Below are 26954 nucleotides of genomic sequence, written 5' to 3'. Positions count from 1 at the left end.
TGTGTTGCTTTTGAAGAGGTAGTTTTTTGCCAAAGAAAGGCAAAATATGCCATCGTGGATTGCTTGATTCTGTAAAATGATTAAAGTAACAGTTGTGTAAAACTCAAAATATTGTTTTTAGACATATTTTAATAATCTGTTTAATAATATTCTTCATTTAATAAAGGAATAAAGGAATATTTCTAATATTTTTCATATGATATATATAAGTATGTATACTGTGGTTTTTGCAGTATCAATAACAATCTTTTCAATTTTATCAATATTTTAAATGAATTTATCAATATTTTAAATTTTGCAATATTATATTAATATTTTAAATATGTAATGACCAGTTGGAGTGCTAAAGCTGTGATACAGATTAATTCTCTCAACCTTTCTAGCTGTTCAGTGCTGAGTACGCTTCACAGTCGCAGTCCATTGTCCGAAATCTGTCTTAAAAGCTTTTCTGCTGTTCATTAGTTTGCTGCCCTCTCTGCATTATTCATCTGGTTCCCTTTTCTCAGTCACCTCAAAATAAGCTTTTGATCTTCCCTTTTAAGTTGCCTCTGAAATTCGCTGTATCTATGACATCCAATATCTTTGCTCCACCTACTATACAGCCTGTGTTGATTCACTTTTCCCAGAAATGCTCCCTGTGTTCGTTCTTGTGACAGGCACATGTCCCTCTAAAATGTGCAAAGATGCTGTTTTGGGGATGTCATGCATATGAAGTAAATTTAATTCATGTAAGGATCATGAGTTTGACTCTTTGTTATTCTTTAGTATCTATAACAAAATGATTTGGATTTTTTTACTTCTGTAAAAATAGATCAATATGTATCTTAACTAACAGCTAGCTAAGGGAAACCTGAGTATATTCTTGGTGTTTTTGAGTGTAAAGTATATGATATAGAACAATGTTTTCAGCATTGGGTACCTATCATAGTTCTAACCTCAAAGTGCATATTCCAGTAAAATGTCCTCTATAATCATAGAGTCCCCAGTAGCCATGTGAACACACGCTGCAGGATTGGGCTCTTTTTTTTTTTTTTTTTTTTTTTCTTTCCTGAAGTGTGTCATCATATTTTTTTAGCAAGCCTATGATTTGAAATTGGCATCCATAGAAAATATGAGCTGAACACAGTATTTTCAACAGTTAGATACCCATCTACCAGTCAGTCTTTGCACATTAAAATGCCATTCCAGGAAGGGAATATTTTGTCTGACGTTATGATAAACTGGATTTATTGAGACTAATTTTATTGAAGTGTTTTATTGTAATTAGTGTCTCATGAATAGTGTCATTACAGGGTACACCAAACCATAACTCTGTCATAATGAGCACAAAGTGTTTATGTGCCTTGTCCAGTGGCTGCATGGCCAGCTCAGTTTAGGTAGTGTTTGGTAGGAAGGGAAAACACAGGTCTAGATTTCATTCGTATACTCAGCTGAATAAATATTTGTCAGGTTTTGTTTCCTTGTTTGTTTTTTTTTTCTTTTTATTATTATTATTTGTTTGTTTGTTTGTTTTTGTAAAATGAAGACACTATGGTCCTTACAGTGAAGAAGTAACCATTTCAACAATGTAGTTGCTTTGTCTTTCAACCTTGTACTTTCCTCTGGATGACTAACTTCAGGCGATTCAGTGGCAAGTTAAGCAGAATACATGTAGCAGTGGAATTGCTTGATCAAACACAGCATTCTACATTCAGAAATGGACAAAGATTACAGAAATTTTCCAGAAGTTCGATAATTGCCAGGTCTATCTCTTGTCAGTATAAATCTGTAAATGAAGGTTTAGGCAACTTGGCTTTGACGTAGTGATGCATTAAGGCAACTTTTTCACTTTTGTTCACTTCCATTTACACACAAATGTAAGTCCTGTTCCAATATGAGTGATGTATTACTTCAATCATAATTATCAAATTGATGGAAAAATTGCAGATACCACCCAAGATGGATGGATGGATACCATTCAGCAATTTTTCTGTAAATCATAATGTTGAACTTCTGAAGTCCTTTCCTATTTAAGAGGAAATTTCTGTAATGTGGGTGGATCCCTAAGTCCATTTTTTGCCCTTTAATCTCATCTACAATGGAGAAATCTACCAAGCTAACTAATATCTTTATATCACTGATAATTTGTAGTTTACCTACTATAGCTATCCTGAAATGCTGGTCTTGGTAAATTGTTCTTTATGTGGGCTAATGAATGTTTTAATGAAATGTTGTGGCTGATATATTTAGCCACCTTAGACATTTTCTAACTTGAAAGACAACAGATCCATTCATAACTAGGTACCCTAAGAATGTTTTCTGACAATAGTTTGAAGCAAGAGTTGAGTTGAAATATCAAAATTGGGATTAACTGCCAGGTTCAAAATTTTTCAGATAGCAGTGTAGTAATAGTCCTCAAGTTAATGTTTTCATTTTGAATTTATTTGATAATGCATTGGTTGGATTTTATTTTTTTTCCATCTAAAAGAGTGAATGCGTGGATAGAGGTGATTATTACTTAAAATGCTAAACTTGCCAATTTAATATTTACTATAAAATGTGTTAATTCATAATAAGTTAGCATAATACACAATGAATTTATGTTAATCTAGTATGTTCATTTACTATTTTAGGTTAAATTTTTTCCGAGATGTTCCTGAATTCAGAGTACTGGCATGTGGTGGAGATGGAACAGTGGGCTGGATTTTGGATTGCATAGGTAATCAATACTGTTTCTATAGTTTTGCTTGATCAGTTATTCATGATTTTCACTTTACTCTTTTCCCTTATTTATCAACAGGTGGATCCAACTATTTCAAACATGATTTTTTTCATTTAGATTGTTGAAATGTATTAATTTGTGGGATTATTAAGAATATCCAAATTATTAAGGATATTCAAAATCCGTATATAAAAAATCCCTATGTAACCTCATTTTTTCTATTTCTGGGAATCCTCTGGACTCCCAGAAAGCAAGAAATATTGAGTTTATTTTAATTTTCAGTTCAAAGACAATTCCCTAACTGAATCAAATCTAATTTTTTCAAGACCATTTACCTTCACTCATTAGCTTTTTCCAGTGTCTGTGGTTTTATATGTGCTCCATTATCCCATAATAGGGATAATGGGATAATAGTCTTTTCAAAAGGACTATCCTGAGAGCCATGCAAATCTCACAGCTGTATGCTACTTGTGGGGCCTGTTTACCAGTTCAGATTCTGAATTCTTTCAGGCACTAGGCCATAAAGTGCTGTGTAAGTCAAATCACTAGGAAGATCCAGACATCAAGATACTACAAATTTGAACTTCTTAAGGCTTATTGGGGAGAATATCTCTAGCACCACAATTGCTTTTCTGACATTAGAAAATCTGTAGAGACTAAATTGGGAATGTGTGACAACGGAAAATAAGGAGATAGAGGCTAAAAGAAGAAAGAGAATAAGTTAAGGTGATGTGATGGAGGAATGGATAGTACAAGAGGTATATTTTTAATCTTTATTTATTTATGTATTTATTTTGCAAATGCAAACTATTGACTGTAGTTCTCAAATCAGAATCACAAATCAATGTATGTAAATATCTGGTGTACTTCCTAAACATGGAAGGGATGTGTCTTTGCCTTCTTGTTGAGATGGACTAAAGTTCCATGCAGTCACCTTTCCTTTTTAATGATGTTAATTGAACAAATGACTGCATGTTGACTCAAAGTCTGTCTTCTGCATCAATATTCATAGTATGAACCTAAGGAGTGATTTGTGAGATCCCACAATTCTGTTAGTGCAGAAAATAGATTCTGAATGCTATCTTTTAGCAAACAGGAATCTTTGGCACAAGTTGTAGGTGCAAAGTTTAAAACATAGCTTATTTGTGAAACAGACACTTCTCAGTTTGATCATTTCTTCCCTTGGCTCCCAATTAAAAACAATCTTGACAGAGAGCAAAGCATGAGGAAAAAACAAAATTTCTATCTCTGCAATTGATGAGACTTTTAAACTTCCTTTTTTTTTTTCTTTTGTTGCAAGCCTTAAAATTTTCCATTAAACTTGTAAATGCCAAATCCTCCTAAAGAATTGAAGACAGAAAACAATAAATAACAAGGTATCCTTGTCACATCCATTGGGCATGAACTCATACTGGAAAATGTTGAGAATGTGCATTATTCTGGTAACAAAATAGCAAATTAACTGTTCAAGTGTGACTTAAAACTAGATACAGTACCCATTTCTATTAACTGAGGAACAAATTACACTTTTGAAAGATTATGCCTAAGTGACATTTGCACCACCAGTAGAGATTGTATAGAGTTGATGAGTTTGACTTGAAATGCTGTAAGAGAATAGTTAGGAGATAAAAGTCACTATAAGCACATAAAATTAAAAATATTAGTTATTAACTCCAAATATGGTCTTGGAGACTTAATCAATCAGTGCTCATTTTGAATATCAGATTTAATTTCTTATGGGCAAAACTTTAAGTGCTGGCTACAAGGAATTCCTGGTAATGGCACTTATGTGTAGACATGAATCTCTGTAGATACAGAGTTAAACACAAATTAGACTATTCAGATGAAAAGGTACACGATTTCTCCTTATTTGTGTTCTTAACTAATTTTAATTGGCATTCATCTGAAAAAGAAAAACAGAGAAGAAGAGAGAATACAGCACGATCAGTCTCAAAAGATTTTCAGTATCTTTGTTTATGCCAGATATCACAGTCGTGGGTTCCAGAAGTTCTTGTGATAAGGACAATAACATAAACTAATGATGAATACTGACAAGGGGAGGAGTGATTGTAGGGCCTGTTGTGGAGAATGTGGCAGAATCTCATATCGACATGTCTCTGTCATTCACTGAAACAAAACTTAAGACAATAATTGTATTGTTACTATGCAGTTAGATTTTTGTTTCTTAGTCATATTTTTTGTTCTTTATTTACAGAGAAAGCAAACTTGCTTAAGCATCCTCCAGTTGCTATCCTGCCTCTTGGGACTGGTAATGATTTAGCAAGGTGTCTGAGATGGGGAGGAGGTAAAAGCAAATTAAAATATCATTCATTACATAATTAAAAAGAAAAAAATGACTTCCATCAAAATCTACTCTGAATATTTTAATTTTTCCTTTATGATGTATGTAAAGAAACACTATACCTTTCATCTTTTTGGAATGAGTTAACTGTAAATGTTAAACAAAATGTTTAAAGATATTGAAGATGATAATCACGCTTCATATTTTATCTGTAGCTTTCACTGGCACCAAAAAAAAGCTCTAAGGTGCAATGAAAGTGATATATATAATAATTGTTGTTTTTTACCATCTTTTTTTGCAGTTATTTCTTTGATCAATAAATTAGAAAAGATGTATCCTTAAATGTATTTTAATTGGAGCTGTTCTGAAAGGGTTACAGAAAACAGCTAATAATGGATTTGGAATGGTTTCCTCTTTTTTTAATATTCATAAATATTGAATGAAAAATATGTTTCAGCCTCAGACTAGTTCCTTTGATCCACTTTCCTTCTCTTCTCCTGCAGAGGATTCTGGACAATAAGTGCTATGGTGTCATTTATCAGGCAATGAGGAGAAAAAGAATGCTTTAAAAAAGAGTATATATAAAGACAAACTCTTAATATCCTTTGCATCCTTTTCCTGGATGCATGGACCCTAGCTCTCAGCTTCTCCCATAGCTTATTTTCATCCAGGATTTACATTACATTATGAAAAAAAAAAAAAAGAGAAGAGTAGGATAACTTGAAAAAGACAAACAAAAGGAGGAAGTCTTAGAGAAGACTCAGTCTCTGGTGAAAGCATGTCAGCCTGTTCTCCCAGCTCACAGTTGGTCATTTCAGTCCAGTCATTGTTTACTTGCAACTCAGCAGTTTATTTCTAACTTCTTGGCCTTTGCGTGCAAACCTCTACTCTCTTCTATCTCATCATCTTCTCCTAATTCCTGCTTTGCTATCAGATAGTTCTTTAGCAAATTCTCAGTAGTTTTCCTATTATAGAACTTCGTTGATAATAATAATATTCTGTCAAATTATTTCAGGATCCCCTTTTCTCTGCCTTGGCTGGTGACGTAGTCTTGGAGAAAATCAGTTCAGCCAAGCATCACTTTCTTGACAACTCATCAGGTAGAATGGTAGAATAATTCAGGCTGGAGGTGATCGCAGGAAGTGTTTTTTTTTCCTTGTATCTGGCGCAAATTTTTCTTATTTCAGTGATGCACTCCTTGTCTCTTACCATGCCATGATGCAATGCTCTGAAGAAACTGTCTCTGTCTTCTTCATTGTTTTTGACAGGCTGTTATTAGGTCCCCTGTACTATCTGAACTTGATCATCCAATCAGGTATCTACTGACCTAGTTTCTGACCCATCCAGACAGTAACATCCCAATTTGGATGCAGATATGTTGAGGGAAAGATGTTGAACACCCTTGCTGAAATTGAGATAATTAATATCTACTGTTTTCCCCACAAACACAGTCTTTTTTATCATGGAAGGAAATAATGTGTGTCAGGCATGATTTAATTCCAGTAAATCCATCATGTGTTCAGCTTTTGCTTTCACATTTCTAAAACTGTGTCCACCCAGTTTAACTCCATTAATTTTTCAGAGATGAAAATGAGGCTAACTGGCTTGTAATTTTCTGGCTTGTTCTGTTAGCCTTTTTGAAGACCAGTTCAACATATGTCTTTCAAGGGCATCAAAACCTCTGTAGTCCATCACGTCATGTGAATCTGTATAGGTGGAGTTCTCAAAAGTAATCCCTTTCTCAGTCTCATCTGCAGATGATTCTTTTTTAACCCTGCCTCTGAGCACAGAAGCTTGGAAGACCTTGCTGGTGAAGAATGAGGCAAAGGCGGCATTGAGAACCTCAGTCTTCTCTATATTGGCCTTTCACCTCTCCCAGCTATCAGCCCCTCTTTTCTGTGTTTTCTCTCTACTACTGATTTCTAGTCAGGCGATCATTTCTCATAGCAAAATTTCCTAGATCATTTATCTATTGTTGATGGAAGGAGGTAAAAACTTTTAAAGAACTTGATATGTGTTTGAGAAATGAATGTAAAGCAAAAGCGTTCAGTGGAGCAGATATCTGTAAACAACTGGGTGTCTCATCAAAGAGTTCTGCAGCAACAGAGCGCAGTGTTTTACTGTCAATAGTAGGATCCTTTAGTATCAGTGTTAAAAAACATATTCCAATCAAAATAGTCTGTGGAGACTTGTCAGTTCATGGTCAGACTGCATGTCTGACATGTTTTGCTACTAATTTAAAAGATTGCATAGTTTGATTTCTGTTTCACTTTGTGAAATTTCAGTAATGAATAAAATCAAGCACTGATCCTTTGAGATAAATGATAGTACTCATAAGCCTAACACTAAAATATTATGTCAAATTGTTAAAACAAACAAACAAACAAACACTTTTTCTGGGATTCTTTTTCAGGATGTAATTCTGAATGACATTCTCTTCAGAAACTCAAAATGAAGTCCTAGTACCTGCCTAGATGCCTTGATCAAATGTCTCTGATAATAAAAAATGTCTTTTCTGTCACTATGGAAAGTTAGTGGTCAGTGTGTTTAATTATGATTCTTGATGATATAGACCTACATTCATAGGTCTACTACTTTCATAGTAGGTCTATATATCTTCAAATTGTTCTCCACAGGTTGAAAATTTCTAAATTCTCCAGAGTATCAAATTCCCTTATCTTTGCTCCAGTTCTAGGTATACCCGCCTCTCAGTATTTAATATTTTTTTTTCCTGCTATATACATACCTTCCTTCCTCATAGAGAATGTCAGATGTTGGCTGTCAGGCACTTATCAGCTATGCTGCAATATCTATAAGATATGCATGAAAAGTGTCTGTGAATTTACAGGTTATAAGAATACCTGAGATGGTCTCACATTCTGTCTGTGGGCCAGTTACCGCAATCCCTGCTACCTGTATCTTGGTCCTACCTGATTTTTGCCTTCTGTACAGGTGAATCATGAGCTGCATTTACCTGCTCTTGTATTCTTCCTTTTCTCTTGGCAAAACACAACACTTCAGCAAGTTAGAAAACTGCAAGATCAAAATTCCTAGCATTATTACCATCAACTTGCAACACGTTTACTCTGTCATCTGGATCAGTTTTTAACTCTGTTCATCTGAATCTGAAAAACTAATCATATTTTTCTCTTCTAATCTCACAAGTTTTTAGCAAAAATTTTAGCTAAAAACATTTTTTTTTACTCATCTGTTTGTTTACAACTCAGATTAATTGTGGTTGCTTGTCATCTTCGCATGCTGAGGGGGTCTGAGTAATTGCAGTGGAAGTTTGCAGATATATTTTTTATTTATTTTATATTTGTATTAGGTCTTGTCATGTTACTTGATTCTTTTCTCTGTCACTGTGGCATAGGTACCTCAATGATGTGAAACAAATAAAATATGTACACCTTTGCTAGTATATTCAAACTTTCTGCAAGAGAAGATGGAAATGAACAACAATAGACAATTATTAATTTAATTACATTTCTCAGAACCTGTACTTCCATTCACTCCTATTTACTTCTGTTTTGATTTATTCTGTCTGAACTGAAAATTAACAGTTGAAAACTAGGTGATGTAATGGAGAAAACGTTCTGTCTTTCATCATTCTTTGCCTAGTTACTTTCTGGTGCCATAACACAGATTTTCTGGAACTTTGATAGGAGAGGAGGAAGAACAGATAGGGCTTTAAGAAACTAGATTACTAGTGAATGATCTCTAGCATGTAGACAAAAGGAATTGTGCATACATGCATCGTGCACATATGCATCGTGCACTTGTGTGGTGGTGACAGTAATTAACTAATAAAATTAACTAATAAAAATGTATTATGCAATAATACAACCATAAAGCAGTACATTAGCAGTGAGTTTCATACAAGGAGACCTTAAATGTTTTCATTTTCTTCTTTGGAAATGCTGAATTTTGGCTGAACCACTAGCTATGAGAAGAACTCCTGACATTTGTCCTAATTTTTCCCTCCACCAGATACATATGTTATGCCTAAAGATGAGTCTGTAATTTATTAAGGTGTCTAATGAACCCAAAAGTGTATATTGCTTGAATGTGGACATTTATTCCTGCTTTGAAGAAGAAATGAATTCACAAATCTTACCACAGACCTGTTTTGTCTGAATAGCATTTAAATTTGATAATATTTACCCTTTCTATGTGCATACATGTACTTTGGCTTACTTATTATACTCAAAAGATTGTAAGCAATAATTTTTTACCCATTTTGGATATGCAGTATACTACAGTAGATAATAACATTTAAGTAGTGCAGTGAACTACTTAAAATTTGTGTGCTTCTTGGCAAATAAGAATAAGATATAGAGCAGTATGAGGTTCATGAAGAGGTTATTAAAATATGGAAAATCATAGCTATTGTGCTGAATAGGCATCTTATCAGTTGTGAATGGATTTCACATTTTGCATTTTTTATATTAATTTTTATGTTACGCATGTTGAAAACATTATGGCCCACAGTAAATAGCTTTTCACTTTTTACACTATTGTCAGCCTTTGATTAGGCACAAATTAGACACACATTAGACATTTATATAACTTTCTTTGCATAAATTTTGAAATTAAAGATATTAAATACTAAGGTTCATTTTATATTGAGAATTTTATACAAATTACGACTTTAAGCATTTGGATAACTGGTATAATCATTTTGAAAATTTCACAAAATGGCAAGTTTAGAAGATCAAATTATTTTCTCCAGTGTCAGTATAAATCAAATGCCGAGTGAAATCTGCAGTGTTAATCTAAGTTTACAGTGTAAAAGTCATCTCTGTATTTGTATTACTTTAATGACAGATACTGGAAAATTGCCAGTACTTGAGGACATAGTCCTACTTTGCAGGTTTTATATGCATGGTTTTCATCTTTCCAGTCGCCAAGAAAGAAAAACAAATGAAACTTTTATCATGCCTGATCAAAATTACCATCTTCACCTTTTGCTAGGTTATGAAGGTGAGAATTTGATGAAGATCTTAAAAGACATTGAGAACAGTACAGAAATTTTGCTGGACAGATGGAAATTTGAAGTAATACCCAACGATAAAGATGAGAAAGGAGACCCAGTGCCTTACAACATCATCAACAACTACTTTTCCATTGGCGTGGTAAGACTTATGCTTATTCATAAGTGGTTTGTTTGCCTCCGTTCTGAATAATATTTGCATTGTAAGTCTCCATGAAGAATGGTTGACAACAGTTTATCTATCATGTTATTTTTCTAGTAAAATAAAGACATAGATAACTGACAGCAATTTACATAAATCTACTTACATTCAAACTAAAATTACTTTTCAGGATCTTCTACCTTCCCAGGTTTAAAGAAGATACTCGTGCTGTTCCTAGTAGTTTCTGAGGAGCCATAACACTAAATTTAGATTGTCATTATTAAGATCTTAAAAAAAAAAAAAAAAAAAAGATAAGGGAAAAATAATGACTTGGTAAGAACTCTAAGTAACCTTCACTGTTAGTATTCAGAAATTGAAAACTGTTCAAAAGAACAGTGGCATTCCTTATGTCTTCAGGGTACATTTAAATAATAAAATGAAAAATATCCCAAATATCTTCTTAGTTCTGTCCATAGGTTGATATTCACATTTAGACTAAATCATGTGAATACAGTGAACTGCATTTCCCGCTTGTGTTTCTCCATGGTTTCCGCTAATTTCATCTGCTATCCATGCTGCATATAGGAGAGAAATCAGTCCTGTTTGCTGTCCTGTAGTCGTTTACTATGTATGTAATCTTTTACAATTTCAAACACAAGTAGAAGTGATATCCATAATAAGGTTGAAGTTTCACAGATCAAGTAGTTCACAAATTTGGTTTATAACTCATACACAACTGTAGTCTAATTAACATAGAAACGTGCCCTCCAATGGCTAGCTCTGGCTGTTCTAAAACAATCAAATAAAAAAAAAACTCCATTTAGCTTGTACATTACAAGAATCCATATACAACTCATTCTGCAATCCAGTGTTTCAAAATGCTATAGAAAGTGTTTTAATAGAAAGTACTACATACACACTGTAAATCCAAGAAATTAAAGCTCTGTCAATTTACTTGATCTTTGCACTTCAGTCTTAACAAGATTCTGCCACAGCTTAAGATGGTTCTATATTTTCTTGATGAAATTTTACATAATATTGTTTGTAATTCTATAATCAAGGAAAAACATCATGATAGTGGAAATGCCCTGCACAGAGGGACATAATCTGTGACACTGTCAAAAGACAATATTTATGCTAAAACTTAAAGGAACAATATGTGTAAAGGCACAGCACAGAAACAGGAAAATGAATGCCAAATAGTGGGACATCTGTGAATGTGCCAGACTTCAAAGAATTCTTTAGCATTACTCAAGAGAAGAAAACAGATTTTTACTCAAGAAAAGTTGCACTGAAATTATACAGTGGCAAGATTATAATACTAATAAGGACACTGTAATCTACTTGCAGAATAGCCAAGGAAAATAGTCTAACATTTCAGGCTCTATAGGCAACCAGAAAACTCTGTTTTCATTTAAAACCTGTGAATACATGAATTTAATCATTTTAACCTTATGATTTATTTCACATAATAGAAATATGAGAGGTACAAAGTGGTGCCAACAATAGACAATATGTTTCCTTCAGCCTCTTAAGATAATTTTTTGAAGGAGTAAGATCTCTGTCAAATTTATAGCCCACAGAAATGTACAAAATACTTGTCTCAATTTCATTAAAGTAAGTAATAAGACAAAGCAAATAAAAAAAAAAGAAATTGGAATTCAGACTTGTTAAAATTATTTAATTCTTATATTAGGTAGCATTCATGGTAATTCTTGAAAAGCAAGACAAAATGTATATGTCTATGCAAATAGATAAAGTACTGAAAATGGGTTAGCAAGTGAGTAGAACTGAAATAAGCTAAATTTCACAAGAGCAAAACTGTTTTTAATATATGATGCCTAATGCAAACTTTGAGAAATGTTACTGAACAGAGAAAACCACTCTTTCTCACCGTCTTGGACTATATGTAGTTATTGATCGCTGAGAATGCAACTTAGGTCAAGTGAATAGCAGAGAAATGTAAGTGACACGTATATCAGCAGAAGTTGAAAGGATTGTTATTGTGGATTGCATTATTCATAGACTCATAGAAAATAGTACTTGACAACCTCGAAGAGTCACCTATCTGTTCCTCTCCCTAAGATAGCGTCGGTGGCACCTGTGTTATTCCTGACAGCTGTTTGTCCAGTTTGTCTCTAGAATTACTTGGTTGCGATTACCACTACATACTGAAGGACATAGGCAATAGTGAGCTCACAAGCACAGCAACTTGGTTGATCAAGTATTATTTTATTGTGATTTTGTTATAACAAATTTTTTGTCACATCATTCAAATTGGCTTTGTGTATTGTAGCCCCAGAATATCTTGTCCTGTACAGAGTGGATAAGGTGAATTATTTATTAGATTCCCCTGTTAAAATACCTTTTGTCTCCTAGAAGGGTGATCAATTCTTGTGTCTTGTGTTCTGTAGTCTAACCACCCCCAATTTCTTCGACCTTTTTTCACAGTTTATTTTTTTTAGACATCTGATTATTTTATGTGTATAGTTAAAATCTGAGAATTCAGTCCAGTTATTTCCTGTGATCCATATCTCTCTGGAATTGTTATGCTCCCAGCTAGACACATTTAATGTCTTACCAGCACTAAGTAGAAAAGAGGAATTAATTTCTGTGTCTTGCATATGATACCTTTATTACCAAAAAAAAAAAAAAAAAAAAGTGAAATTTGCCTTATTAACATTAGCATTATTTTTTTATTCCTGTCTGACTTATGTCCATTGTTAATTGCACATCCTTTTCTGAAAATTCACTGCTGTATATCTCATATACAGTGTATCTCTGGGTTTTGCACAACTGATTCTTCCTACTTAAGTGTAAAACTACCACTCATTGAATTGCACCCTTTTTTTAGTTCTCAAATTTTCTCTGAAACACTGTTAATACCAAAAGTTTTCTACAAAAATAATTCACATTACTTACTTATAGGTTCATGTCAAACAATAAGCACAGTTGCTATTGCACTATGAATAGAATCTGCCATATGGATTTTGTAACAGTATGGCATAAATTGTATTTGACAACAAACACAATCTTAATGCCCGCCTAAAAAGGCCAAAGGAGAAAATCTAAATAAAAACTAGATAAAGCAGTGCTTCACATGAGACTCCTGCTGGTTTGGGGCTATAATTCAGGTTGCATGTACCACTATGAAAAGATGGCTTTATGTTCTTTACTTCTTCAGTGACCTCGACAGGCTGCTGTTAGATCCACGAAACATGAGTCAGGCTGGAGGTCTGGGCCTGGTCATTTCTGGACCTGCATCACATCGCAGCGATGTGTCTGACCCTGGTTAACTCACTGAGCTTGATGCAGACTCCAGCTTATGGGGTTTGTTTATTTTTAATTCACTATGATGAGATGATCTAATAGCTCAAGCTTCAGTACAAAGACCAATATGTTATTACATAACATGAGTGAGGGAGGACCAATAGCAGATCTCTGTCAGCCGTTGCTTCTGTATAAGAGTTGCTATCATCAGCAAAACAATGATGAAGTCAACTGAGAAGGAATGCTTTATAACAGTTCGGGTATGCAACAAATTTTGTTAGTGTGTTCAAGATAAGAAAAAAAGCATTTTTCTACTCTAAGATAGGTACTCCGCAGTGTATAAGTATGGGCAAATGAACAAGAAATGTTGAGATTCAGTAAATGAAGTATATAAGATGTTCATCCTCATGGAGGCATAGAGCACACAAAAACCATACACAGCATCAGCCAAGCTATGTTACCAAGTGCGAGCTAGAAAATATCTAAGAGCAAAGTAGAATAAGATAAAGATTTTCAAGTGCTCACATCCATCATTCTGTCAGGATGGCAAGATACCAGGAGAGAAGTCCCATCTGCTTCCCAGTATTACTGTATCACTGAAACAAGCTAAATATCCAAGAAGAACATGTATAAAAGCAGTCAAATAATTTTTACTGAGAAAAAAAAAATCAAGAGTATAGTTGGACCATCTGAAAATAGAAGCTTGCCTTGGAAAGTCTTAGATGTCATGAGCTGGCCAAACATAACTGGTAATATTAGAGGAAAGATAAGATAGTGTGATACAGACAGGAAATATCAGGCCAACCATTGAGAAGAGACTACTTAAATACAAACATTGCTGTCAGATTTTCAGAAAAGTATTCATTTTCCCCATAAACTGCACAGCCTGCCTTGATAGTCTTACATTCATGCACTAGACTGATGTTGTCAGAGTGACTAACAAGCACCCAGTTCAATTATATTTGTTTTTGTATGCTATCACAGCCGCTATATTCTGTCCAGTGGGCTTCTAATGAATTTCTGTGGCTGACACATTTTCAAATTATCATTCTTCCACTGAATAGGTCTAGAATTTTCCCTTTATGGACCCAAACTAAGTGAACATGAATCAATACTAAAAATATGCTAACATAAAGATTTTCTTCCTGTTTTCTTTATTATTTTTACCTTTAAAACCCATCATAAGCTATTAACAAATCTGTTTAAATATAATTTAAATTGTTATAACCACATAGGATCTTATACCACATATATAAGCCTCAGCCTCCTGCAGCTCAGCAATTAGAGTGTTGAAGCATAATAAGCTAAACTTGCAAACATCTGCAATGTCTTTTAGTACAAGTTTGTACAGAAAGAAACATCACTGAAATCGATTTTGAGATAAATTATAGTAGCTGAAGTATGGCATAGTCTGTCTTTATATGAAAGAGTAAAGATAAGATTCTATAATAAGAGCAATTCTTTTAGAATAGTATATATCTCTGGTGTTTTTGCAGTATTCAACATTTAGGAGTAAACCTAAAATAGAAATAAGTATTTACAGATATTAGCAACCACTGTATATTGTGTTTAATCAGAAATGTTCTGTATGAATGGTTTCCAGCCTCAATTTTGTGCCAACTTTCCTCCTACTTTTGCTCAGGTTATGTAGCTGCTTTGTGTGTAAAGAACACGTGGATTCTCCTCTCTTCATACTAATGAACGTTGCCTTATGGTCAGGCCAAAAGGACTACAGAGGCTTCTGTCTCCTGGGAAAATAGCAGAGTACCTTAGAGACTTATTTTCTGTGTAGATCTTGAACTGCTCTGCCCTTGATCAGAGACATGCATGTATTAGTTTAAGCTTACTTGGAATTCTTACTTTTGCTGCTCTTCTACATATGTTGTTTTAACTGTCCTTGCTGACAGAATCATGCTCCATAGAAAGCTTAAGGGTAGAGCAAATCTTACTCAGAGTTTTTGATTTTCATAAGATACATAATGTGGAGAAAGAATGTCTGATCTCTCTATTCATGAAGACAACATTTATATGTGTCTTCCATTGAGGTGAGACTTTGGATGCATATGCAAACACATACATAAAAACATATTGGAGAAATAAAAGGAGTGTAACACTCTAGGACAATAATTAAGACAGTCACCTGCTAGAGAACTGTGATAGCCAGATTCCTGTTCCGTATGTTGTTTTTGTCCATTTGATTAACATGTATGTTAATCAATTCAGAAACTGCTACTAGCTGAATATGACTTCTTTGCTAACATCAACCAAAGCAGAATTTTAATGGTGAAACAGAACTCATGCAAGTAGAATACTTCAACTTTCAATTCTGTTTTTATAATGTGGTGTTGATTTCATGTGGTAATATTCCAATTTGGATGATCTACAAAAATGTTTTTTTTGCTGGCGTATAGAGTGTATATAGTTCAATTATAGTGTGTATAGGTTCATCAATGAAGATTATTAAAAATACCTTGAAATAATCTCTTTTTTTTTTTTGAAACAAGTCAGTATTAAATGATCTTAAAAAAAAAAAAAAAAAAGTTGTCAGATAGAGGGGTGACATCTTTCATCCTAATACTACTATACACAGTATGTGTTATCTGCAAAATTATTAGAAAGTAGCAAAGGTCCATGACAAAGATAAGTGTACTTTTATGACACCTAATATATTACTTATCCAAGTGCACTATCAAATAGATATTTGCATGGTCATGATTTAATATCCTTCAGCCTTAACCAGTCACTGAGAACCTCTTATTCTGCCAGTAGGGAAAAATATGTCTGCTTAATTCTCATAATCATACATTTGAATTTGTTATGGGTCTGCTTCCCCATCGCTATACTCAGCCTCCACTTTCATTACATCTTACTAATTCTTTTTTGCATAACTGGAAGGAAAATCTAACCTAAAGTAATTTTTTAATGTTGTTTTGTTTCTTAAAAGAACATTTCTTTAGCATGAATAGAAGCTTTGCTTTGGGTATCACAATTTTACTCACTACTCACAAATGTCAAAGTATAAGTAGGCTTGTTCCTCTAGCTGCAGTGTGGTCCTATAGTCTACTATTTCATCTAACATATTTTCACAATATCCTGATATCTACAAACAATTACTTTATTATGGTATACAATTTACAGAAAGAAATGATTTCCAGGTTTGCAATAACTATCTATTTTGAAGCTCCAAAGCCTCATATTTTGTGGTCACAGAGGTCAGAGGATTTTTTTTGTAACAATGTGTGAAAATCTCCTGTGTAAATTAGCTATTTATACCCTGAATCAATGCACCTTTAGAGTTATGCTAATTCAACATGACATTTGAGTATGTGTTTAAATAGTCCTGATCTGGCAAAGTAGTTAAATACACGGTAATTTTTTAACCTTTTTCTGCAATCCCATTAATATGACTGGACAATTGCACTTTTCTAAATCTGAGCATTTGCTGTAAGCTAATCAATTATAGGGAGATTTTTGTGTATACATAACTGAAAATCATGTTTATTGGTTTGCTGAGCTAATACGAACATAAGCACATACTTAAATGATTTGGTGAATCAAAATCATCACTTTGAATGTGCTAATGGTGTCCTGTTATGAATTATATTATTTCTGTGCCAGTGAGAGAAGGAATATTGCATAATAACTGATATTATTGCTCTGTAATCCAAAACTCTTCTTTTTCCTCCAAAAAGAAGGGAAACAAGAATGAACGGTTCATCCATGTAGGCGTATAAATACTATTTCAAAGGAACCATATTGATGTTGGGTATATGATAACATAAGCCTCAATCCTACAGCCAGTTCTGTAGGAGAGAATGTGGCATCTATGTGACATCTGAGGTTTATGCTGCCTTGGAGAAGGGATCTTTTCAGAGAGATTCAATCTCAGATTTGAAATATTATCCACAAGTTGCTAGCCGGAAACTGAAACATCAAAAATTCCATAGGAACTTAAGGAAAAATTTCTTAACAGTGAGGGTGACAGAGCACTGGAACAGGCTGCCCAGAGAGGTTGTGGAGTCTCCTTCTCTGGAGATCTTCAAAACCCGCTTGGATGCAGTCCTGCGCCACGTGCTTTAGGTGTCCCTGTGTATGCAGGGGGGTTGGACTAGATGATCTCTAGAGGTCCCTTCCAACCCTAAGCATTCTATGATTCTATGATTCTATGATCTGTAGTTTCCTCATTAACCTTTAATCACCAAACATTACATTTTTTTCATGAAAGTAGTCATTCTTACAAAATTTTGCAGTTTACTGTTTTTTATCATGTTTACTCTTCATCTTCTCTTGCTATTTAAATTCTTCTGCAAACATAATGGGCATAAGATACAGCCAATAGGACTGATACAGGTCTTTCATTTACAGTGGTTATTTTTTTTTCTTATGTCAGGAACAGACATACCAAATGCTTTGGAAAGCTGAGGCTGTAATAGGTGTTCACAGGTAAGGACCAGAGTAAGAACCTCTCCAAAGATTTTCTTTCTCTGCTGTGGGATGATGTTTCCCTGGGCATGCAGAATGTGAATTCTGGGAGTACTGAGTCTTGTAGTTAAGAAGACCCGTATTGTGACACTGATGTCAGCACTTTAGTTTATTTTCTTCCACAGCTCTAGATTTAGTTTACATTTTCATCCTTCTTCCCAGCAAACCTCCTGCCTCTCATAATGTAGATCAGGTTAGTAAGTGATCTGCACTATGCTGCATGTAATGGGTAATGTACTTTTAAGTGAAGAGATGAAGGTTCACTTTATTACTTAATGAAACTTACCACTACAAAAAGAAATTGTTTTCTGAGATAACTTTTCTCATATTTTATATAAGTATAAGGATATTATAAGGATTTTGATTACTATTGTCTGCTTATCTGATTTTCTTTTCTTTTTGTTCGTTTTCGTAAGATTCCTAAAATGTGAGTACATCCTAAAAATATGTATATTATATGGATAGGTTAAGATTTGTCTGTGCAGTTTCCCTTTTCTCAGAGATTACTGATGTTTGTGAGTGATTCACTGTATATTTTTTATCAAGAGCAATGAAACTCTGGTTCTTTTGGCAACATTCGCATTAGCAAGCAATTTGTCTGAGTAGGAGTACAGCATAGGGGTACATGGAATCAACTGAAGCTGAAGCTCATGCATCTACACAACATGCAATTTGGGAGTTTTATTTCAGATGGGATAAAGTCAATTCCCCCAGGCTGAACTCTCCTGGCACACACTTGTCTCAAGTTGCTTAAAAGACTAGTCATTGCTAGGAGTTAATTGCAATAAAAGTTCCAAAGATGTAAAAGTATATAAACATGTAAGAGCGTATTGTTTACCTTATTTTCTTCCTCTCTTATTTTTCTATATAGATTCATTTTTATTTTGGCATATTAGGTGTTTGAGACTCTTCATTTAACTTATCACAATGAGGTTAGAACAATGGTGAATACCTTGAGCAGACAGAAAGATTCCTGTGTTTTACATTTATGAATAGCTGATGTACTTGCTATCACTTATTACCCATTTCTGTCATGCAGAATTATTCATCTGATGTAGAAAGACTAGAAAGGTACTTCTTTCTTAGAGTCAGTAAAAACTTTAAGAAAAATAATTGTGAAAGTCTTTGACTTCTAATTCCTTCTCTTTAATTTATAAGGGATTCGGAAAATACAACTATTTTTAGAATAGGTCTGAAGAGATTTGTGTTGAATTTTGTGATTGACAGAGCAAATCGTATTAAATAAAATTCAATAGATCATTATAATTTTACTAAACAGATACATAAAAGTGTTTTCTGGGCAGAAACTCAGTAAAATAAAACCTGCACTTTCCTAGTGTTTACCTCAGCCAGTAGATTTTGAGTTTTGTGAAACCTCTGGGATGTTCAGAAATTTTATTAGTTTAGGGGGTTTTCTTCTTCTTCTTCAAGAAGACTTCTGACTACAAAGCAGCCTAGCCAGCAGCTCCTGTTGCAAGTGACAGTTATAAATGAGAGTATATGCCTAAAGACATAATTAATCTGCAGTGAACTCAGAACAGCTCCTTAGCTAAATGCAACTAAATCAGCTACACAGTGTATAATTAACTTACAACTATATTAGTCCTAGTACAATATTACTCATTATATATGTAAGGTATTATTTTCTCCATATGAAATTTGTAATGTACTAAGTAATGATTAAGAGTTCATTATAGTATTTCATTCATATTATCATAATATAATTGTGATGTGTGTTCATCTTGTTAATGCGGTTATTGTTAGTTGTTCTTAAAAGAAATGTCAGGGATATAGGAAAAATATGATTTTTTTTGGCACACAAAGTGAGAAGTATCTGTATTTAAATGAAATTGAAATTTTAGTCCTCATCTTCATCTTGTAATTCTGGTTGTTAATGATAAGAGGAATGTTGTGAGGAAAGTTTAAGCCAACAGTACTTTCTATTTAAGAGTAAGGTAAATAAACTGAAAGATACCAGTATTCTTAACAGTCTCATACTGAGCTAGAAGTAGAAGGAATTTTAGAGAGCTGAGAAAATGATCTGAAGGAAAAGGCAAAGAGGCTGAAGATGTGTGAGGCTAGCAGTGGAGGTCAATCACATGTGAAAAGAAATTTATGAAACACATGCAACCTGTGGAGAACATAAATTTGGCTATGTGTATGCTGACATGCATACACCTTGTACCTGGCTAAACAACAAAGGATGTCTTGACATGCTGTGTGTATACTTATAAACCTTTCCGTTTTGATTAAAAAATGAGTTTCAAAGCTTAAGGTCTGGCTATCCAGAAATATCCAGCTACTCATGCAAGAGCCCTAACTAAGGTTAGAAAGAAATATATATATGTACATATATATAAAGTAGTTGAGACTTCACTTGTAATCATTCTGTTTTCATGTGAAAGTTAGTCTTAGTGTATGCAAATGGGCTTATGTAAATTAATTATTTTAGCAACTTCTCCCTGATGGCATCATTTGGCCTTTCCCATCCCCTAAATGATTCTGTCTGAGAACTCTGCTTTCCCAGGTCTGCCAGAGCTCTACGGAGCCCTACGGGCCTCTGCTGACTGCTGTCTGTAGGGAATGACTAAAGAAACAATCATCATGATGACTCATTGAGGACATGAAGTACAATACAGTTCTAAGAGCACAGTATAAAATACAATCTATTACAGACAGCAAGGATAACAGGACATTTTATAGAATTTTATATGAAATTTACATTTTTAAAATTACTTTTAAGAAACAAACTTAATTAATTCATTGCTTTGAATTATTTAGTGGTGTTTGGTAGTGTTTTAGTGGTGGTTAGAAAATCAACAAACTACAGCAGTCACTGGAAAGTTTTTCCTGCTTTTAGCTTTGGTTTGCTAGGCTTAGAAGAACAGAGTATGTTGACTAGGTACAAAATTACTGTTAGAACTAGAAAATTCATCTGTGCTATGGATCCATACATGAAAATTGTATAGTGCCGGTTTAGCATGCTTTAAAATTGTCTGTTTTTGTAAGCATGCCTATTGTGTTCTTGCTTCTTTGAGAGAAAAAGATACAAAATCGTACAAGAGAAAAAAAAGTCATTGTGTCCAAAAAGAGAATGAGGAGAAGTAGACATAGAATTCTGAGATATAAATTGGGCAGCCGTCCACATTTCAGAGAGAAATCTGAAGTGTGAATTGTATGTTTAAATAGACTCTGGAGATTAGTACTTAGTTTTCCACCATATTGTGTACCTAACCTAGGACCCAGATAGCGAAGAGATTTTCATTTATTTAAAAAAAATGCAGAAAGAAGAGTTTGCATCACAGAATACGATAACAGTATAATCTGTGCCATTATTGATTTTATAATTCCTTTTTATATAGGGGGAAATATTAAGTGCAAAATATCTAAAAATATGACAGAGTTAGAATTATCTGCCATTTAGCATTATTTATATATCCAGAGCGCTGATAGCTTAATTGAGATTCCAGTGGTACAAAATTATTCTTTATAACTCCAGATCTGCATATTTTCTGCATTTTTATGGCAGAGTCCCAGAAGGAACATGATTTAACTAAAATAAAAGTGGGCGGATTTAGCCAAGAAACACTTAGTCTTATACTACCATCTGAACCAGGTGGATCCTGATACAAATTACTGAACATAAGTTATTCCATGTCCTTGCTAGAACAGTTTGTACAGAAGTGTCTACAGACACATAGCCAAGGAGCTTGCTATTGACTATATGAGATTTTTCAGTTACTTCATTTAATGTAAGAATTCTAAGTGCAAAATTTAGCACATTCTTTTATTTGTGGTGATTCCAAGACTACTTAGGATTTTAACACTCAAAAGAATGGATCATGATTGTTGCCCTTATGCTGTAATTATGTACAACTACCGGTGATGTCCCCATGGCAAAATTTTTCCTGGAGGAGCTGATGTGACCCACCTGAGTAAAGCTGATCAGTTCCTTGCAGTGCCTCCTACCAGGCAGTCTTACCCTAGAGGGAGCTTCCATCTAGAAATCTGAATATCATCAACACATATTAGTGCAATATGATAGGATCTGCACAGGCTTGTACCTGCACCTTTGTTCAGCCCTGTCAAGCCACATATACAGTATAACTCTTCCATAGTCATATAATGTAGACAAGGCACCTTTTCCAGGGGCAGACCATGATGTCATCCTAGAATAAAGTTCCTGCACTGGGGCTGTCCCGGGCCTTGCAGCAATCCCATGCAGGAGTTCCCCTGAGGAAAGACTCTTAGTCTGACTGTGACTGTCTTTACAGGGTGAGGGAAGAGTTACGGGGTTGATGTGTCTAGTGCATTCACATATGCACTCTTTGATTTGCTGCTTTGATTTTCACGGAGAGCATGTTTCCCTCTGCCCTGTACCTCAGAACTTACCCTATGATGTTGATAACTGAGCATCACAGCTGGCCCCACTCACTTTAGACCTGATCACAGTATTTGCCAATTAGAGTTGCCTACTGGAGCTGTTACCCAAAAAATTGCCTATGTATTGCCCATTCTATGTTACTTCTTTCTAAGGTATATCCTGCATTTTTGTCATTCAGTCAAGTCAGCTAATCTAAGATGCTAAAGGAAATAAATAGCAGAATTCTCCTTCCATAAGGAGATGCAAACTGTAATCTTAAGAGAATTGTTATACAAGTAGCACATAGGAATAACAAGATATATCAGATTACACAAATCCAGAAGGGGAGAAAATATTCCATTTAATGCAGAGCTTGGAATATCAGTTCTGAGCCCTGCAAAATCTTGTCTGGATTACTGCAACATTTTTGTTCCTTCAGTCAGTAGGAGGGAAAGGGCCTGCTGCCTTGCATCTGTAAAATCACACAGGTGGTGGTGGGGAAGAGAATTCCTTTTTCCTTTCTCCCATTACAAGCAAACTGCATCTGGAAAGATTGTCACCAAAAATATTCACATGACATATCACCTACTTGAAGCATTAACTTCTTCTGTAGTTACAGGGAAGGAAGCATCGCTTCACAGACAAGAGTCCTTGGAGAATCTTCAGGAAAGAAGATTTTACCCCGTCATAAACTTACATTTAGCTAGAATGTAAATTGTGTAATGTTAAGAAAGCATTTCCTTTAGATTTTGTTTTCTTGTTGTTTTCCTATAGTGATCCTATTTCATTTCATCGGTCAATTTTATGAGATCGAGAAGAGGAAAGGCCCCAAGAATGTCTTGAAAGCATGCTATGCTATGCCAAAAAAGGAGGCCTAGTGGTGAGAGTGTTTCTTGGTGATAGCTCTTCAGCTCAGGACAACTATCATTTCAAATAGAGACTATTTTCTGCTTTCATTGTAATATATCCCTGAAGAAAGTACAGAAGGAAAGCTTTTTTGAAGGAAAAAAACTAAACAATGGGGATATAGTGAGAAAAGAAATCATTTACTGTGATCACTTTTGAAGTTATTAGATTAATAAGCGCAGCCTATTTAAATGACATTTCTCATCTTAGGAGGGTTATTGACATTTTGATATGAGACAGAGAGACCTTTAATGAGATCTCAATCAAAGGTAATATTTAGATAATGATGCATGAATTCATAAATGCTAGTCAAATAAAAATACTGTAGTCCGTTTTGGCCTTCACCTTATGGAAATCTGTACAGGTCATGACATGAAAAAACTTAGTGAGTGACAACTAATACTCTCTCACTTGACTGTCTAATTATATCTGGCTAATTGTGTGTGATAATGTTTGAAGCTGAATCTTACAATGTAACTTAATCTGACACACAGACAAAATGCATGGAAAAGGATATTGAAATTTTCTACTTTATTAAATGTGCAATCTCCTAAATGTTACAGTTTAGGGTGATCTCCTTTCCCATGCAAAAATGGGTGTTAAAAAAGCATGCAAAATGTACATAAACAGGATGTTATCCACCAGTGAAATGTACAGACTAGTAGACAGTTTGAGGAAATGCTGTGTTAGCTGAAATTATAGTCTCTTACACTGTTTATTGTGGCTACTGAGGACAAAAATCCAGAAAAAGTAGCACAGTGCATGAGTTTTGTCCTTTCTTCACTTCTTGAAAAGAAAGGAGGGAAAACATATAAGCTACTATTTAATCTCTGTTATAACAGAGTGTAAAGTTTATGACTGGTAGGTTCTCTCTCTGTTACTTAAATTATTTTTAAAAATAAAGTGATAAAGTGAAAATAAAGTGTGCCAGCAGTAAGGCACAAAAATAACACCCTGCATGATCTGACCGTGCGATAATATTGAAGCCTTTGTGTTGAGTTACAAGCACAGGCATAGTACTGGCAGAGAGAGAAGATGGGGGTCACTCACCCGCTAGTTTCCACAGCCTACAGACAATAGCCCTTACTGGCAATACTTTTCACCAAATTCCTGACCTCAGGGCACTCCAAAGGGAGGCTAGAGTCTTTGCTTTATTAATAACTGATGTGCCTTTTTCAAGGCCATTTGGGAAGCCAGGGGTAGAACTGGAAGAGAATCGATCTACTGAACTTTAGTCAGATTTTATCTGTGAGGGCACACTGCCTTCAAAATATTTCTGTCTTAAGCTGTCAAATCCACTCCATGTGTGTGGGAAAAAATATTTTATTGGCATAATTTCTCTTTGCACATTTTACTTTTATACCATTAAGTGCAAATACAATAGTGGTGTTCTTTTATTCTATTTATAGTCAGCCTTTGATCATCTTTAAGTTATTAGGACTATGAGTTTTCCATACTGTGAGTGAAGATATATCATTGTCTGAGCATGAGTCCAGAATCAAAGCAACTTTGTTCATATAATATTTTTTTGTGTGTGCATACCAGATCAGATCAGAAACAAGCTTAGGGATCTAATAACCTAGATGATCATTTTTTTCTGAAGGTCAGATGAGATTTTAAAATGAGGCTTACAATGGGATGTAAGACTGATTCTTGTCTATACCATATTAGCCATCAGTTTTAACTATATGGCATCTGTATATTTATACACACACACGTGCACGCACCCTTATAACAAAACATACAAATCATGTGGCTAATTAATTTAGGTCCTTCTAACTTTTATTCCCCAAGTGTACCTGCATTTTATAAGCAATTGCCAGTTTAAATAACTACCTCACCTTGTTTCATTTTGTAAGCCCAGAAGTAAGTACACTTCATGTCACTTGATTCAGAACTACATTCATGCTGCTAGTTATCCCTTAAAAATGGTTCTCATGAATAATGAAAATAAATCCCTTTTCTACTCCCCTAGCAAGAGGTTATAAGTGCTACCACCTGGCATCTTAGCAAAAGATCATAATAAGCATGTTTTCTTACAATAGTTCATTGAGATGGTACATGGCAAGAATGAACAAATTTCCACTCTTGGAGCCAAATTAGAGGCTCAGTCTTTAGTCAGGCAGAAATCAATAGCAGCTTTGCCAAGGAAGAAATGGATGGTTGTGCTTAGAAGTATGATTTATAAAAGCCCTATTTTGTCTTTATAACTTCTATTCTGTTTGTTCTGTAAGAAGGAGGTTAAAGCCAGACCTCTTCTTTTTCTTGCCTTTTATTCTGCCTTCTTTTTTATTTTATTCATATATCTACCTATCCTATTTTCATTTTTATTCAGTCCTTCACTTTTGTCCTCTCTTCTTAGTTCATTCATTTATCCTATAATATCCATTTATTATTACCTCATCTTTACCATTCTCTCTTTTTAACTCTGTCACTTATCTGTCACTTTGGTGTGACAGGAATTGTTCCTGCTTAACAAAATCAGCTTCTAATTCCATTTAGGTAAGTAGGTTCAACTGCTTTGTTTGGACACTGAAGCAGTTTAAAAGTGGCTAAAACAGTTTTAGCTTAACCCAATTAAACTAAATCAATTTTGGCCACTCTTTAACCACTTTAAAAGCAACCACACAAGCAAGTGCATCAATTTTGTCTAAATTAATTTAGATAAATCGCACATTTCACATCTGTAGAACCTTAATATCTCTTTTGTCATTCTTTCCCATCAAACCAAGAGTCCAGTACGTTTTCCTGCTGTTCCAGTACTCGTATGTTTTGACCAAACGGTTTCTGGGATGCATCTGAAAATTGGTTCTAGTATGGATAAATTCCTGCCTGTGTGTTTGGTTTGTTCCAAATGTGTCCATATGTTTTTTTATTCAAATTTGCTACTAAATGACTTTCATTGCTATGCTATAAAGTAATAGCCACATTCAGTTAGAACTTAAAGGCACATCTGTGGCTTTGCTAAGTCTGATGCTTAAATATCATATTAAACAAAGTAGATAGAAAATGCAGAAAACTCCACTCATCTCGTTGAACAACACCATGACTGACTCAATGCTGAGGCATAAAATGTATTTCTTGAGTTTAAGTTCCCTGTCATTAACTATTGTACACTTCAGCCTGTCATAAAAATTAGCAGCACTTGCAAGACACCAGTGGCACATCTCAAGAAATAAACTGCTTGAGGTGTAAGAATGTTACCTGGATTGATATGGGTCTTTCATCTCTTCTGTTTCCTTTTTCTGTTTTCTTAACTATTTTCATCAGCTAATATTAATAAGATTATTAATGTTGTTAATAATAGTATTATTTCTAATGGTTTAAACACTGTCAGATACCTAGAAATGAAGCAATGTGTATTGTGGTGTGGAAGACTGCATACTCAGAAGCAACAATTCTGAATCACTAATTGTTCATGTACAGTAATCACTACGAGTTGGTGCTAGAAAGGCAAATATTTCATTTTATTTTGAAGGGAATATTTGTAAATTTAGAGTGATCTGTGTGCAGCCCTGGTACATTTGCACAGTTGAAATATCAGCATTTCAAGAAAGGCTGCTGAAAGGTTCAAGAGAGTTCAGAAAACAGTGCCAGAAGTTTTGAGACTTCAATCTACTTGTTGACAAAACAGCTAAGAGACAACTAGATCAGTGTAAGTGTACCTCAGCTGGGACAAAATATATGGTAGCCAGCTGTCCCTTAAGAAAGCAAAGATCCTGAAGAAGTAGGCTGAAACTTGAGAAATCGACAGTGGACATAAATCATAGATATTTAATAATGGAGGTAATTAAT

General features: G+C 34.4%; 1 protein-coding gene across 5 annotated transcripts in view; it reads left to right on the top strand.

Annotated features, from left to right (window-relative positions):
- DGKB (diacylglycerol kinase beta) overlaps nucleotides 1–26954 on the top strand; it is a 326104-nt gene that overhangs the window by 132735 nt on the left and 166415 nt on the right. For all 5 annotated transcript variants that reach the window (XM_088533501.1, XM_088533498.1, XM_088533500.1 and 2 more), the window contains 3 exons: nucleotides 2613–2698; nucleotides 4917–5006; nucleotides 9978–10138. In XM_088533501.1, coding sequence (XP_088389627.1) covers nucleotides 2613–2698; nucleotides 4917–5006; nucleotides 9978–10138 — 337 coding nt within the window. The remainder of the gene's footprint in view (nucleotides 1–2612; nucleotides 2699–4916; nucleotides 5007–9977; nucleotides 10139–26954) is intronic.

The sequence above is a fragment of the Tinamus guttatus genome, unplaced genomic scaffold, assembly GCF_059628265.1.
Source record: "Tinamus guttatus ecotype Peru unplaced genomic scaffold, ASM5962826v1 Tinamus_guttatus_pri_ptg000503l, whole genome shotgun sequence".
Classification (NCBI taxonomy): Eukaryota; Metazoa; Chordata; class Aves; order Tinamiformes; family Tinamidae; genus Tinamus; species Tinamus guttatus.
This window is presented reverse-complemented; position numbering and strand designations above follow the sequence as displayed.